This window comes from Aquila chrysaetos, chromosome 9 (assembly GCF_900496995.4).
Source record: "Aquila chrysaetos chrysaetos chromosome 9, bAquChr1.4, whole genome shotgun sequence".
In the NCBI taxonomy this organism is placed as follows: Eukaryota; Metazoa; Chordata; class Aves; order Accipitriformes; family Accipitridae; genus Aquila; species Aquila chrysaetos.
In genome coordinates, this window is record NC_044012.1 from 33,404,073 (window position 1) to 33,418,948 (window position 14,876).

Here is a 14,876-nt window from a genome sequence, read left to right on the forward strand (position 1 = left end):
GAGAGTGCTTTAATCTTTTATAAAAAAACCAAAATCAAAGCATTTCCCAGCAGGTGTGGTAACTATAGCATTGTATTGCTTCAATTTCATTTTCATGTAAGAGCTAGTATTTGCAATTTGCATGAGGTTTTTGATATCTGTCCTTAAAGGAAACCAATTTGAAAAGAAGAGGGCGTCTAACTCATGGATTATTTCGACAGTCCCTGCCAACAGGCTTAGGCAGTCTTAAATTTAGGTTGAGTCGCACATGGCCCACAGATCAACTGAAACTATATCACTGTCCTCAAGTTTAGTCATGGGAGCATTGTAATGTGTCGTCTTCATTCTTCACCTCACCACAGACAAAACAATCTCCTACTCCCCTCCTGTCCACTCAGGTTGGTATCTTCACACCGCTCCCTTGTCTTCTTGGCAAGAACTAAACATTGCTATAAAGTAATTCATCAATACACAGAAGGTAAAATTTTTGAGCATTTTTTACAGGGATTGTGCAGAGATGCTTCAGCAACCTCCAAACATTCCTTCATCTCCTCCGGCTCCCCCACTGCCTCGTTCCCACACGCTCAGCATGGCCGTGCTGGTTCAGTTGTCTGAGGGGCTGAGCCAGATGGCAAAATATAACCCAGTTTACAATAATCTTTTAAATGTTTTTATTGGTGCTGTCGACAAAAGAAATGCTTGTGGAAGTACTGCCTCAGCATGGCTGTTCTTCATCTGAATATAGCTGCTTCTATTTCAGACCTGAAAAAACGTTTATATGCCCCAAATCACATCTGTTCTTTCCCATGATGTTTGTTGACCTAATAAAATTTATTGCTTCTCCATGTAAACCCTGTCATGTTTGTAATTGTAAAATACATGTGATTACAGACATGTTTGCTTACCTAACTTCTTGAATAATTTGCACAAAGCAATAAAAAAGACAGGGTCTTTACAAAAATTTTACAAATGCCACTTGCCTAGCTCAGTTAGAACTGTGTTGATTTTCACCTGGTCTGAACTGCTGTGAGAGCAGGAACTTGCTAGAGGACCAGAAAGAAAAAAAACAGGCTGCTTTTATGCCAGAAAATGGAAAAAAAAATAGACTCCCCTATGTAAGAGCAGTAATACAATTTACCAGGTCAGTCTGCAAATATATGGCAAACCTTTAATATTATCCAAAGGAGAATCCAGATGAGAACTTGATCTGTGGTGTGTGCTACTGGAGATGTGAAGAGCCTCCCTTTCCAGATGAAAGTCAGCTCCATGGATCAACTCATGACTAATGCATGGTACGCGGTCCTTGAACTAGCATGGGCTAACAGAAACTCTACTGCTGCAATGGGCTGCAAAAAAATCCACAATCTCAGCAAACAAAAGGTGTATATTTAAATTAAAGTCAAATATTAGAGTGTAGAAGAGGTCCAGGCAGACTCTGCTAGTCTAACAAGAACATTTATTTTGATTCCTCATGTATCTGCAAAATAATTGCCACCTTCTTGAAGTTCCTGCACTAGCTCTATGCACATACATTTACATAGGATGAGTGGCTTCAGCTTGCATTAATAGGAATTGCATGGCTAAAGTCTCACAGAACAACCTGGAAATTTAATTTAACTAAATATTTGCAACTGGGATAGCACAGTGTTTTCATGAGGCTCCCAAGGAGGCAGACATCACGCAGTATGACTCCAGCATGTGCTTCAGTATCAGGCACATACTTTACTGGACTGTTACCAGCATCTGGCCTTACTGAAAAATAGCTGATAAAGCCATTACTAAGTCATGGTGACTGCAAACCTCTGAGTAGCATAAACCTTCAAAACGTACAAAACAGAGTTAAGCCAGACATGGTGCTTATGAATGGCAGTCTGGTGAACTAATGGTTAATTAGGTGGTAGCTCTGCTTTGGTCCTGTCCCATACTAGAGGCAAAAGCAGGAAAGTTAGCATAAGTTAAATGCAGGAAAAAAGTAAACGGCTTTAGTTAAACCTCTGTGTGAGTGCTGCCACTCAGAAATAAAGCCATAGTTTAAGATGAATTAAATGAAACTGGATTCAAACCATTCCATTTGTAAATAACATCATCTGCACAAAGCTTGGACACGCTGTAAATTCACTCCTTTCGTTAATTAACTTTAATGTCCTATGGAGATAAGGCCATAGAGATTTTTGTTAATAGGTAGACTGTATTTTCAAGATCTGTAAAAACTGCATTTCTTCTTGAACTATGAGTGGAGCTACGTGCAACTTAGCTCTGTCGCTTCCACTAAATCAACTTCTAGTGGCTTGTATCTTGTATCCAAAATAGATATTTTTTTTCAATTAGGGTGTTGCAAATGTTTTTTAAATACATGACTCTTTTTAATGAGTATTTCAAATTCAAAACCAGCAAAACTGATTTCTTTAGGGTTTTTTTTAACAGGAAATTAGCATCTGGCTCAAGAACATGATGCCTGGTTTGAGAGTGGTACAAATTAAGAGAGACATACTTAAAACTGCTCACAGACAGTGTCTATAATATAAAGTTGACATCACTGATTAGATCAGTGCTAGCAGGCACCCTTGTAACAGGGCTGCTGTTTTAACTCAGCTCTCTGGCAAAGGCTTTCTCTGTGTGAAATGTAAATTAAATGTAGTTCTGGCAACCTTGGTTCACTCCAGAAAAGCAAAAAATCTTCCAAGCAAGTTTGCCAAGCAGCAAGAAACAGGATAAGAAAGATTCTGAGAGATATCCAGGGCTAACCATGGAGATGACCAAGGAGAAGAAAAACACAATATGCAGCAATAGCTTATATTCATGAGGACATGTCTTAAAAAGAAAATGAGCTTACTGCTTAATGAAGGATTTTAAGCCTACTGAAAACACTGTAACAAGAAGTTTAAGGCTCTAAAGGGAACTATGCAGTTCAGTGGATCTCAAACATTTTGTTGCGCCCATGGAAACAAAATACTGAAATGCTCTGACTTACTAACTGAATCATGGATTTGTGGCTTTGAAGTGGAAATGGTTATCATTTGTTTAAAAAAAGAAAGAACTTGAGTTGGTACCTGTAAAGCAGACTTGCAAAGCTTGTATTGAAAATTCAAACATCTCTCTTTTTACTTGGCACTGACATAAGAAAGTGCCTTGCCCATTCCATGGTTTAGGGATGCTTTTCTGGTGTTCCACATTTGCATGTAATAGAAACCATGTATTTCTAAGGAGAAGTATACAAACACCTATAAATGTTTTTGTAATGAAATGGAGCCCTTACCTTTGTTTGTTAGAGATACCACAAGGAAAGAGTTGGACTTGAATCATCTTTTTGTAGTTGGTAGTACTGGCTGCCCATACAGTCTCAAGCCTGGTAATAAGGGCAGGAGTGCTCCCTCTGTGCCCTTATGCAACGCTCCTTATCTCTGGCCATTCCTCCCACGACTCACATTTATGAGCTGTATGGGACTGGGGCTGAAGAATTCTTTCCCTCAAAGTTGTTTTGAATATATTTCCTCTTGAACAGTCCAGTAGTCTAAAGTTTTAAACAGTGAAAGTAGAAATAAGTAAGCACAGAAATAGATATGAATAACAGTAACACATTGGATCTGAGTAAAACATCTGGTTATGTAACAGAAACAGAAACCAGAGCTGTGTAAAAAAATATTAAGTCAGCATCAATGTTGAACCTGTGAACATTTTTCTTCAAGCCACAGAACACTGGTTCTGTGTCTCTCTTCCCATAAGAAAACTGGTTCCCACTGGTTCTGTGGCTCTTTTCCCCCAAATCCCATAAGTACTTCTTACCTGAATAGCTTCTGTGCATTTTTCTCCAATTCTGCACAGGTACTAAAGTTACTGTCTGTATTACTAAAAGAATGTCAAATCCCAAAATCTCAGAGGTGAACCTGGTTTTCCCAAAGTCTGAGATTATTCAGAGCTAGGTTATGGTTTAGATGAGCTGAAGAGGGTCAGAATACAGGAATAAATTGGAAGTGGGAACATTAAGGAGTTCATAAACTCTTTCATAGCATTATAAAGCCAAAACCAATCTAAATAGGCATGGGCCATGTAAGCTCTATGAATATTCCCCTCCTAGTACTTTCCTTGCGGCTGTTTTGCTGACCGGCTGGCTTCAGCTCATAGTCCAGATTGACACTTGTGTTGGGAAGGAGAGAACAATTGAAAGTTTCCCTCCAGCTTGTCTAATTCTGTAAGACTAATTTCTTTGTGTAATGTAAATCTTATTTTAGGATCCTGTTTTTTTCTTAACAATTTAGTGGTTATTCAATGATGCTTCATTCAGCGACTAATGATGGACACTGTTGTTTTACACACACAAACCCAAAAAGCCTGTACCAAATACCATTTACTTGAGGCCGAATGTATATATTCAGCTAAGAAGTGATGCATTGAAAATGTATTTCCAGTGTATTAGATTCTGTAACACCAGGACTTTCTATCATTTTGAAGAGCACAAGGGCTTTTCTTAGATACGTTTTCAGTTTGCTGTTTGCCAACTTTGTCATAAAACAATTTATAACAAAAGCAATTCTGTTTTATAATAGTTTTTCATAGCTGGTATTTCAAGGGAGAAGATAAAGGAACACAGTAAACACAAAACTACTTCCCAAAATACTGTGAAAAATAAGAAGCTTACCCTGTATTTCCCACCCTGGCTATAGAGCTGGCTTCAAGCTCAATAAATAAGTAAAGGAGGAAGGCAAATTATTTCTGAGCAATGAATTCCACAGCATGGGGGCATAATGAGTAGAAGTGTGACCACCTAGTGCTTAGTATCTGACTTGAAAGAGGTAAGAGAATCCATGTGTTTGTCTGAAGGAATAAACAATAGCAAAAAAAAAAAAAAAAAAAAAAGAGAATTGATGGGAAACTGGGTTTTAAACCAGACAAAATTCTGTGAGGTGCGACAGCACTGCTATCATGTACAAATCACTGTGATGCCTTATATAAGGTTTATGGAAAGCTGTTATATTGTATTTTGTTAGGTTGTATTTTGCAAGGGGGACAGCTAGTTAGAAAATGTGAAAGAAAGCGTGTTTAATGCTGCAATTGTTTCTGTGGGGTGAGAGGTAGTCTTACCAGCCTGGCATGGTGTAATCTGAGTAACTGATGTCCTGAGTGGCAACTGAAGTGCCTAATTTGGTTTTTTGGAAGCCCCATGTGGTCATTACATGACTAAATATACCAGACACTTGCATGAACTCTATAAGAGTTAAGGTGAAATCATGTTATATTTCTCAAATGCAGAGGGCTTAATGAACCTATGAGATAGAGATGTGGGATAAGGTGGGGCAGCATTACCTCAGCAGGGAATCCCAAATGTGTTACAATGGTTTTGAAGAGATGAGCAAAGTGATACAAATGTTATGGGCAAAGGTGGAGAAAAGGATGTTAAAACATCTCCCATGCCTGCTGAGCTGCTACAGGGGTTTGTTCCAGAACTGCCCTCTCATAAACATTTCACGCTGCTTTTCCTTAGCCCTCTGCGAGATTTGACTGCCGCTTGGAGACACGGTGAACAAGCGGTGGTTCCACGGAAAACTCGGCAATGGCAGACGTATTTTCAAGTTGCTGGGAGGTCCCGCTCAAACAAAGAATTCCCTAACAGAAATGACAGTAGCTTTTAAATTGTACTGCACCAAAAAGCTGTACAAGCATCTCGCCCAGATTTAGTAACCTACACATCCAAAATCTGGTTTCCTATTTCTCACACAGCAGCAGATGATGATAACGTTAATCAAATTGAAAATACCATGCAACTGAAGCTCTGCAGTGTTGTAGGGAGATCACGACAATGCAGATAACAAACCTGGATCTATTTACAGGCCTACCCGTGACAGTGAGGATGAAGAGGATGATGAGAAAAAAGGAAAAGGTTGTACCCTCCAGTATCAGCATGCCATGGTGCGAGTCCTCACACAGTTTGTAGCTGAATCCTCTGAGTTTGGAGGCCACCTGACCTATATGCTAGGCTCTGAGTGGCAGTTTGACATCACTGACCTTGTGACTGATTTCATGAAGGTAGAAGAACCCAAGATTGCTAAGCTTCAAGATGGCCGAGTTCTGGTTGGTCGTGAGCATGGCATCACCACGGTCCAGGTATAGCCTAGAGATGTATCTGCAGCTTCCATAGAGAGTGTTCTGGATGCACACACACAATGGCTAGTCAGCTTATAAAATTAACTGCTCTCCGAAAAAACCAAGCTGAAAAAAATTTACATGCTAAACATAAAAGGAAGTTTGAATGGGGTTTCATTTTTTGCTGGTCGTCACTTCTATAAAATACCTTTAGGTGAAACTTAAGGGATTTATCCACGTTAATGTGACTAGCAACACAATGAGATTTTCTGAACAGTGAAACAGGTTACATGATGCACACAACTAGCTTCTTTTAATTTAAGCGGGACCTTATGAATCTAACAGTTGGGAAATTTTACCAAAGATCTACATGCATCTTTATATGCTTAAACGGTCTTTGAAAAATTAGTCCCTTTATGTTCACAAAATGAAACACAAAAAATGGACACAAAAATAATCTTCAGAAATTTTTCAGGGTGTTCGTGTTCACCACCTGTATCTCTTTCTAACTTCATGCATATTTCTTAATCAAAATAAAGGAATACAAGCATTGGGGCTGCTCTTATTAATGGCAAACATCCATAATGTTCCAGTCACACTAAGTTTCCTTTATAGTCAACACAAAGAAACCAGTACGTTTAGGGCTCAGCTCCTTTCAGCCTAAAACAAACATCACAAAGAGGTCAAGGGATTTCTGCCCTTAAAATGTCTCTTTCACTCCAGTGACTATAAAAGAGCAGAAGGCAGCTAGCGCCGAAGCAGGTAGCTACGCTTTCTCATGGTAGTTTAGACAAATCGCACCTCAAATATTTTGGGCTTGAACCAGCTCTTTCTGGCATCAGTAGAAAGACAACTGTCTCCTTCCGAGCGCGTTAGAAAGAAGGTCTTAGAGCAAACTGACAGGACTATTTTGGCATTGAAAAATGCGGACAGGCACCCCATGGGATTTTCAAAGTCCCCTTTTGCAAATCTCACTTTCATTTCATTCAGGTCTTCTGTCCCTATAAAGGCATCAGGCCAAGTTCCTATCAGCCAGGTTTTGTACACTTATTTATTGCCTTATTAAGTTTCAGCATTAATCAGTGTCTTACACTATGTCTTGTACTATACTGCATTCACAGGAGGTTCTATAGACCACACAAAAATGACTTTTTTTCTTGAAAAACAAATCTGTTTAGTTTAATCTATGCTCCATTGCTGAGATGAAGCTGCAATTTGAAGTGATTGGTTGTTTTATTAAATTATTTTTGTAAATAAAGTAATTTAGCAGCAAATGAGTGTAATGTCTTGGGGGAAACCTCAATTATAGCTTACACATGGGTGTGACAAACCAAGATTAATCCAAAGTGTTATGCCGATTAAAGTCTAATCTTGCTTTACAACACAGTTAGTTGCTGTTTCATGCAAGGCATTTGCTTTCTCTTTCAAGGTTCTGTCACCTCTTTCCGATTCCATCTTGGCAGAGAAGACGGTGATAGTTCTAGATGACCGTGTAACCATTACAGATCTAGGAGTACAACTAGTTTCAGGCTTGTCCCTCTCCTTACAAATCAGCAAAGGAAATAAGAGAGCTATCGTTTCTACCACCTCTGCATATGATATCCTTCATACTCCAAAACAGGTATGATCCAAAATAATATATAGAATTAATTTATCTGTTTACTGTGCTTTGTCAGAAGCTAGGGAAAAGCTACTTGCTGTAAATTTTAGGCAGCACATACAGCGTATCACTTTGAAAAGCAGTAACTTCACATAGTAAAGGCTGTTCATCTTACTGACCAACTCCTACAGGTGCAAACACCCATAGAGAATGACCATTAAACTCTTCGGAACTAGTTTGGAGACCTGCGCAGCACAGGGAAAGTGATAGACACGTCTGTGCATGCATAATGCTGTAGAAAGCATGTATGTGCCACTCAAGACAATTTTTCTATGGGAAAATACAGCTTAGCTGTGGAAGCAGAGGTAGAAACCCCATGCCTTAATAGTCTCACTAAGTCAGTTCAGCCAAAAGGACTTTTGGCTGCATGTACAGAAGTTTTCATGATCTGCATTGCTGAAATCTAATGAGTTTGTGCTTACTTTGAACTGTATAATCTGAGGAATTAAATAGCTTTCGATGAGACCACAGAATAAATTACATATATCTTTTTTATTTTATTTATTATAGCATTGAGACTCTTCTATCACTAGAAAAAGTAACTAGCAATTTGCAGTAAGAAGACAAATTGTTTTGGTCAAAACATCCTTAAAAATGGCAGTTTTGTGAGTGTTTCTGTAGTTCCCAGAAAAGACTACAATCACTTTTGTATATTTCACATAATCTTGTATATTTGAAAGCATGACAGAAAATTTAAAATATTGCATCAAGATGTGTTCTTAACCAAGTTTGTCTCAATGGGCTGAATGAGATCACCATTCTGACACATAAGAGCTCTGCACGTTGTATTAAATATGGCATTAGAACTGCAGTATTACAGAAATTCCCCATAATAGGTCCTCTATAAAATTAATTAACCAGGACTTCGGAAATATGATAATTTTCATCATGAGGCCCTGGCATTCAAAAGAGGCTTCTCACTTCAGACTGAAAAAAAAAAATTGTCAATTATTTTTGTCAGCACCTTTTATTAAATTTAGATTACTACGTCTTTGATATTTCCTGAAGATGAGATAAATGCCTAAGTGGTCTAGAGAACACAAATCTGCAAGAAGAAAATGAGAAGCAGAGTAGATGTTTTGCTTTGCTTTTTTTAAAAAACAAAATAAACTGAAGTTAAACTGTGTATTTATTTTGTCAATGTCAAACAGACTTAAACAACTGAGTGTCTGATATGTGCTCTCTTACCTTTCACACATTTTTTTTCTCATCCTCTCTACCCCCAGGAAGCCATAGTCAGTGCTTGGATTTTGTTCAGCGATGGGTCAGTGACGCCATTAGATATCTATGATTCCAAGGACTTCTCGATCACCATCACTTCACTGGATGAGATGGTAGTGTCTGCGCACCAAAACCTTCAGTCCAAATGGCCTGGGATAGTGGCAGAAGGGGATGGGCAAGGACCTCTGATTAAAATTGAAATGGTCATCAGTGAGCCATGTCAGAAGACTAAGCGGAAGAGCATTCTCGCTGTTGGGAAAGGAAGTGTCAAAGTGAAGTTTGGTCAAAAAGATTCTGACCAAAAAGGAACCACTAATGACATTGATGATATGGATAGAGATTTTAAAAGCCATGCAAGCAATTCTATAGAGAAACCTGCAGAACAAGAGAGGACAGCACAAGAATGGTCCAAAAACCATGAGGACACGTCCAGTCATGAGGACAATGCAAACAAAAGCACAACTTTCATATCTCCTATTGATCAGGACTCCCTGGAGGATGGCCAGCTCCAAAATAACCCAACTGCCTTCACAGGTTTCCCAGCGCAAGTAGAAATACCAGGAGAAAACAATCCCAGTGATCTCACATTGACTTCAAGAGGATTAACAGATTTGGAGATTGGCATGTATGCCCTGCTGTGTGTTTTCTGCTTAGCAATCTTGGTCTTTTTGATTAACTGCGTGGCATTTGCTTGGAAGTACAGGCATAAAAGGTTTGCTGTGAGTGAGCAAGGCAACATCCCCCACTCCCATGATTGGGTCTGGCTTGGAAATGAGGTTGAACTGCTGGAAAACCCAGTTGACATTTCGCTCCCGTCAGAGGACTGCACTACCATGATTGACAGAGGAATGCAGTTTGAAGAAAGCAACTTTCTCCTTAATGGGAGTTCTCAGAAGACTCTTCATAATCATATCCTCAGATCTTCTGAGTACCTTTGTGAAAAAGAAGTTAAAAGTGAACCTATAAATCCTTCTGGGCCAAAGCAGAAGCGAGTAAAGTTCACTTCATACACAACAATACTGCCGGAGGATGGGGGCCCCTACACCAACTCAATTCTATTTGACAGTGATGATAATATTAAATGGGTATGCCAAGATATGAATCTTGGTGATTCCAAGGAACTTAGGGACTATATGGAAAGACTGCAAGACAATATGTAAAACTACTTTCTTATGTTTGTAATCACCTTTATGCCTTCTGTTTATGGATGGTGGAGCAGTCAGTCCAGTCAGCAATAGGAACGAGACAGTCCAACCTTGGAGTTACTGAGATGATAACCTGATATCACTGAGCAGGTACAAGAGGCTGGCTGAGTTAAACCTGTTTCACCACAAACCAGGATGTGCCCCTAAAACAGCTACCTGTAGGTGTTGGAGGTGTCACACATGATGGCTGTTTTTGTATACTGCCTGGTACTAGCAAAATGCTAATACAACTACGCTCAGACTCAGAGGAGACTTCATTTGTTTGTCATCTCATGATAAATGGTAAATCAGAAAACAAAGGGATATTTGTTTGCATTGATTTTTCTAGTCGTCGTCCTTTGTATAAAGCACAGTGGACATTTCTTGCTTACAGCCTGAAATGAGGCTTACATTAAAAGGGATCTGAATGAATCTAATTTTATTGCCTATGTGCAATGCAGCCAAGTAGTCTTATTATTTTTTACAGATATAAAAACCCCCATGTGGTTAATTTCTTCTCCTGTTGTTTATGAATTTTATTTGACTTAGGGACCATTAAATATTTTCTTTAAGGTTTTTTTTTTTTTTTGGTTGTACCAAAGTGTAGTACAGTCATATTTATAATGATTTAGGTTTTCTATTCATCTGCATCAGCCCCTAGAGATACCTCCTTCATCACTGATTATCTTTCTCCTTTCCACATGGGTATGTGGGTCATTAGTATTTGAAAACATAGGAAGGTATTAGGACTCTTACTGGGAAAGGGTTGTATCTTCTTACAGGGAACTGTAAATACAATAATAAACCCTGGAAAATAAAAATCAAGGAGTAGCCCTGGGTTTGCTTTTGTCATTGCTAATAAGAAAAAGTAACCTGCAACAAAACAGCACATTACTTCAAGGGAAAATGCTTTGCTGAAACAGCAGCTTGGTTGACAATACATATTGTTATCAGAATGAGAAAGTCAAATGTGGTATTGAAATGCATAGAATAGGAAGGAAATTTCCTAGCAAATAAGCAAAAGCTTGGAGTGACTGTTACTCTGTACTAATTAATACACTGATGGTAGAGCTTAGCAGGACAAAGAAGTCCATGCTCAATGGCTAATGCCCCAGACCTTGTCTAAAACATCTCTGACCATAAGGCCGTTAAAGAGAAAAACTTTACACCATGTTTCATTATAAAAAGAAGAAGGAAAGAAAAGACACACTGGGCACATTATGAAGTGACTATTCCCAATTTTAACAAGAAAAACGTGCTGGAAATTCAAAGCTGCCATTTCATATGCATTACATGTATTTTTTTACTGAAGGATGACTGAAATAAGTTGAAAATTACAGTTAGAAAAAAACTGAATCTATGTAATACTTAACAAAACCAATAAAGCACATGTTCTTGTGATGGATCCTGTGCAATAAACACAAGATCCAAGTTACAACTGCCTTACATACTGTAGTTCCCATCTTTTAGGTAGATCAAGATAGGATTTGAATTTTATAATTCAGTTCTGATATTAGAACAGACCAGACAACCCTAACTATGGGAAATCCTGCATTTGGATCCTAATCCACAATGGGGAACATGTTTAATATAACTACTGCAAAATATGAGAATTTTAATGGTGAGACTAGAAAGTGAGGACACTAGGCTTATATAAGTAAGTGATGAGAGACTTATGTTTGCTGGCACTGAACTGCATAGTGAGGGGATGGCATCTGTTATAATCTAATTTTAAGTAGAGAAAATAATAGAGCACAGAGATGCTTCTATTTCATAACGGATGCAGCACTTGTGCGTCAAATGAAATCTTGGGTTGTTTAACAAATGTTCTCTCCTCTTTAAATGATCCAGACCTCGTAAGGAAATATTAATTCCTACTATGATCCTTATTACTAACAACATAAAAATCCCTTTTTTAGAATTTAACATCTCTTCCCAACATGTTATTTTGTATGTGGCCCAACCATAAAGCAAGCGTATTGTTTGCACAATAGTAAAGAGTATAAATGAACCACAAATAAATTTAGTCTTGAAATCTGAGGAAACAACTTGCTGATGGCAGTTGCAGAGCGCAAACAGCACAGCTGTTTTCATGAGTGCAGTTTACCAGTGCAACTATGATCTCACAGCAGTGGACTGGACTCCATGACCCATTTCTTCATGATGGCCCCAGTTCTGCTAAGTACACCAGCAGATGCTGAACTCCATCCCTAGTCAGTGCCACGTAAGCACACCGAGTGCCAAGGGACTTACAGGTGTGCTTAGCTGCTCTTCCGACTCATTCGTAGGTAACGGAAGGCAACAGCTTTATTTACTTGTTCAGGAAATTTCCCTTCAAGGGCTATGACTTGAAAGGCTGAGGATCACTAAGTGGGGGCTCACCACTGTCATACTGGTGTGTCCTTGAACTTGTGCCTGAGGCCTAATCCCTGGTTGTCTGTAGTACTTACAAGTGGCTGCATACTAGCGTGTGGGGTAAGGACAGCCCTACCTGCAGTGTGGTCACTGCTAGAAGCCACCAAAGGAGACCTCAGGCCTTTTCAGCACGCACTTGCCACATGGCTTGCAAACCCCTGTGCTTTCAGATGTTGCTGCTGAAGACAGTTACAAATGCAGGGTTCCAGGGCTGTTAGTGTTGGACCAGAAATACTTCCATTCTGGTGTTTGACTGAGCATGTATCTAAAATACACTCTGGAGTAGACTGTGACATGTAACTAGGGCCTGTGTTCTATTTACCATAGGTGAAGTCCTGGCTCGCTACGGCATCTGTCAGTGTGGTCGTGAAGTTCTTCAATGAAGTTCTTAGGTGGCTCAGTGGCTGAATGTGGGGCTTCGTTAGAGTCATGACTTTTGCAGTCATAGGCATCATACTATCCCAAAGTTAAATTACAAATACAGTGCATTAGAAAGCAGTACAGCCACTACTGGTGATCAGTTAAACAACAGAACTGGATACAGCTGTCCAGAAAAAGCCCCCCCCCCCCCCCAATCTGGCAATGGGGGAAATAAATCTACAACTGCAGATTCATATAACCTTTTTTTTTTTTTTTTTTTTTTTACATCACATGTTACATGAAAATTCTTACGTGGAAAAATGGCAATACAAAAAACGAAATGGGAAGAGAGAATTCTATTCACAGTAAAACTGGGATAACACCAATAAAATGGAGTTATTCTGGATTTATGCTGGGTTAAGCACTTATGCTAATTCTCATAAAATCGAAAGGGAAATAATTTAGATTAATATATTTGATGCAAAATACAGTTCTGAGTTGATCAGTCCTTTTTAAATGAAATACCTCAAATTTTAGTTTCAAAATGATGACATACTTTAAATGTAAGTAAATTTAATTTAGAATTATTTAAAAAAACCCCACAATTTTCTGATTCACCTAATTTTTTTTAAACGACTCTTTTAAAGTCTTTTATTCATGGAATAAATAATATCTCACTTTTTGCTGTTAAATGAACAGCATTTATACATTGATAAAAGAGTCTCCGCTTTTGAGATTACAAAGCAAAGGTAACCAAATGATCAAAAGACACAATATGTATGTATGTATGTATGTATGCAGGAAACTAGAATTGTGTAAAAAAGAAAATGGAAACTATACTGACAGATTAATTAGAATTATGCTTTAGTAGGTGCCCAGGAAAGCAACACCTGTAATTTGATACTGAACAAACAGCATATCTTATTTATGGCATGTATAGAGAAGACATTGTGAGCGAGTTTCTTTGCCTGCTATCAAGGAAAGACAGTATGTATTATCAATACATCTACCAGGAGACACCTAGGAAAAATTCTGTAAGCAGAGTGGATTAATGGAACATGGGGAGTTTGTGAACTTTAAAAATAAAGGTCTGATACCAGACCCTCAACTCTTACAATCAGAGCTGAGTGATTTATGGCAGCTGAACACTGGCATACAGAGAACAGAGAAGCAAGAGCTAGTAGTTTTTATCTCTGCAGAACTTTTTATTTCATTTGGCCGTCACACACAGGCTAGCTCCATGTGCCCTGTCTACGCCTTCTTTCTCATTTAAGTAAGAATTTAGGAAACCAGTGCCCTGCTCTCCTCTTGATGTAGAACCACATAGATTAATGTTTTGAGCTGCTGTTTCTTAATTCATATTGGGGAATGTACAAGAAAATCTTACAGCCATACGACACAGTACAAACAGTCCATTATATAATGGAAAAATCCCTGTATTTCAAGGTAGAGTACCCTATGAATAAAATACCAATTTTTCATAGCGGATATGCTGTTTTCTGAAATAGAAATCGTGTGCACTACATTGAAATACACTATAGTGTATTGTGAAATGCATACATTAATTGCTGAATCTATAACACTGAATATGTATATACATCACACCCAAGATATTTATACAATATAATAAGTCTTAGATGTATAACATAATGAATTGTGTACAAAATAAACTGTAAGTTAAGACAATGAAAGAGAACTTTTATATCTGTGTAATTTGTATGCTGATTAAGTTATTCAAGCCTCAGTTTTCATCTTTAAATGTGCCCTTTAAAAAAAATACTTATTTTCTGTAGGCAGATGTCTGAAATAAAGACTTCACTCTTCAGAAAAGAAGCAGCTGAAAGACTGTGAAAGAAACAGATTCTGCTGGAGAAATAAACATAAAGTTCATGTGATTTTTTTTTAAAACTGACTAAACCATTTTGCATTTATACTGGTCAGGGTGAGCTGCTCGTTGGGTTGAAGGTGATGTGCCCCTG

General features: G+C 38.4%; 1 protein-coding gene across 2 annotated transcripts in view; it reads left to right on the plus strand.

The window, feature by feature from the left end:
- The window catches only part of TMEM132B (transmembrane protein 132B), a 261,473-nt gene extending 246,885 nt beyond the window's left edge, over positions 1 to 14,588 (plus strand). For both annotated transcript variants that reach the window (XM_030025983.2, XM_030025984.2), the window contains 3 exons: positions 5,805 to 6,078; positions 7,487 to 7,678; positions 8,944 to 14,588. In XM_030025983.2, the coding sequence (XP_029881843.1) occupies positions 5,805 to 6,078; positions 7,487 to 7,678; positions 8,944 to 10,098 (1,621 nt within the window). In that variant the 3' untranslated portion in view covers positions 10,099 to 14,588. The remainder of the gene's footprint in view (positions 1 to 5,804; positions 6,079 to 7,486; positions 7,679 to 8,943) is intronic.
- Positions 14,589 to 14,876: the final 288 nt, after the last annotated feature.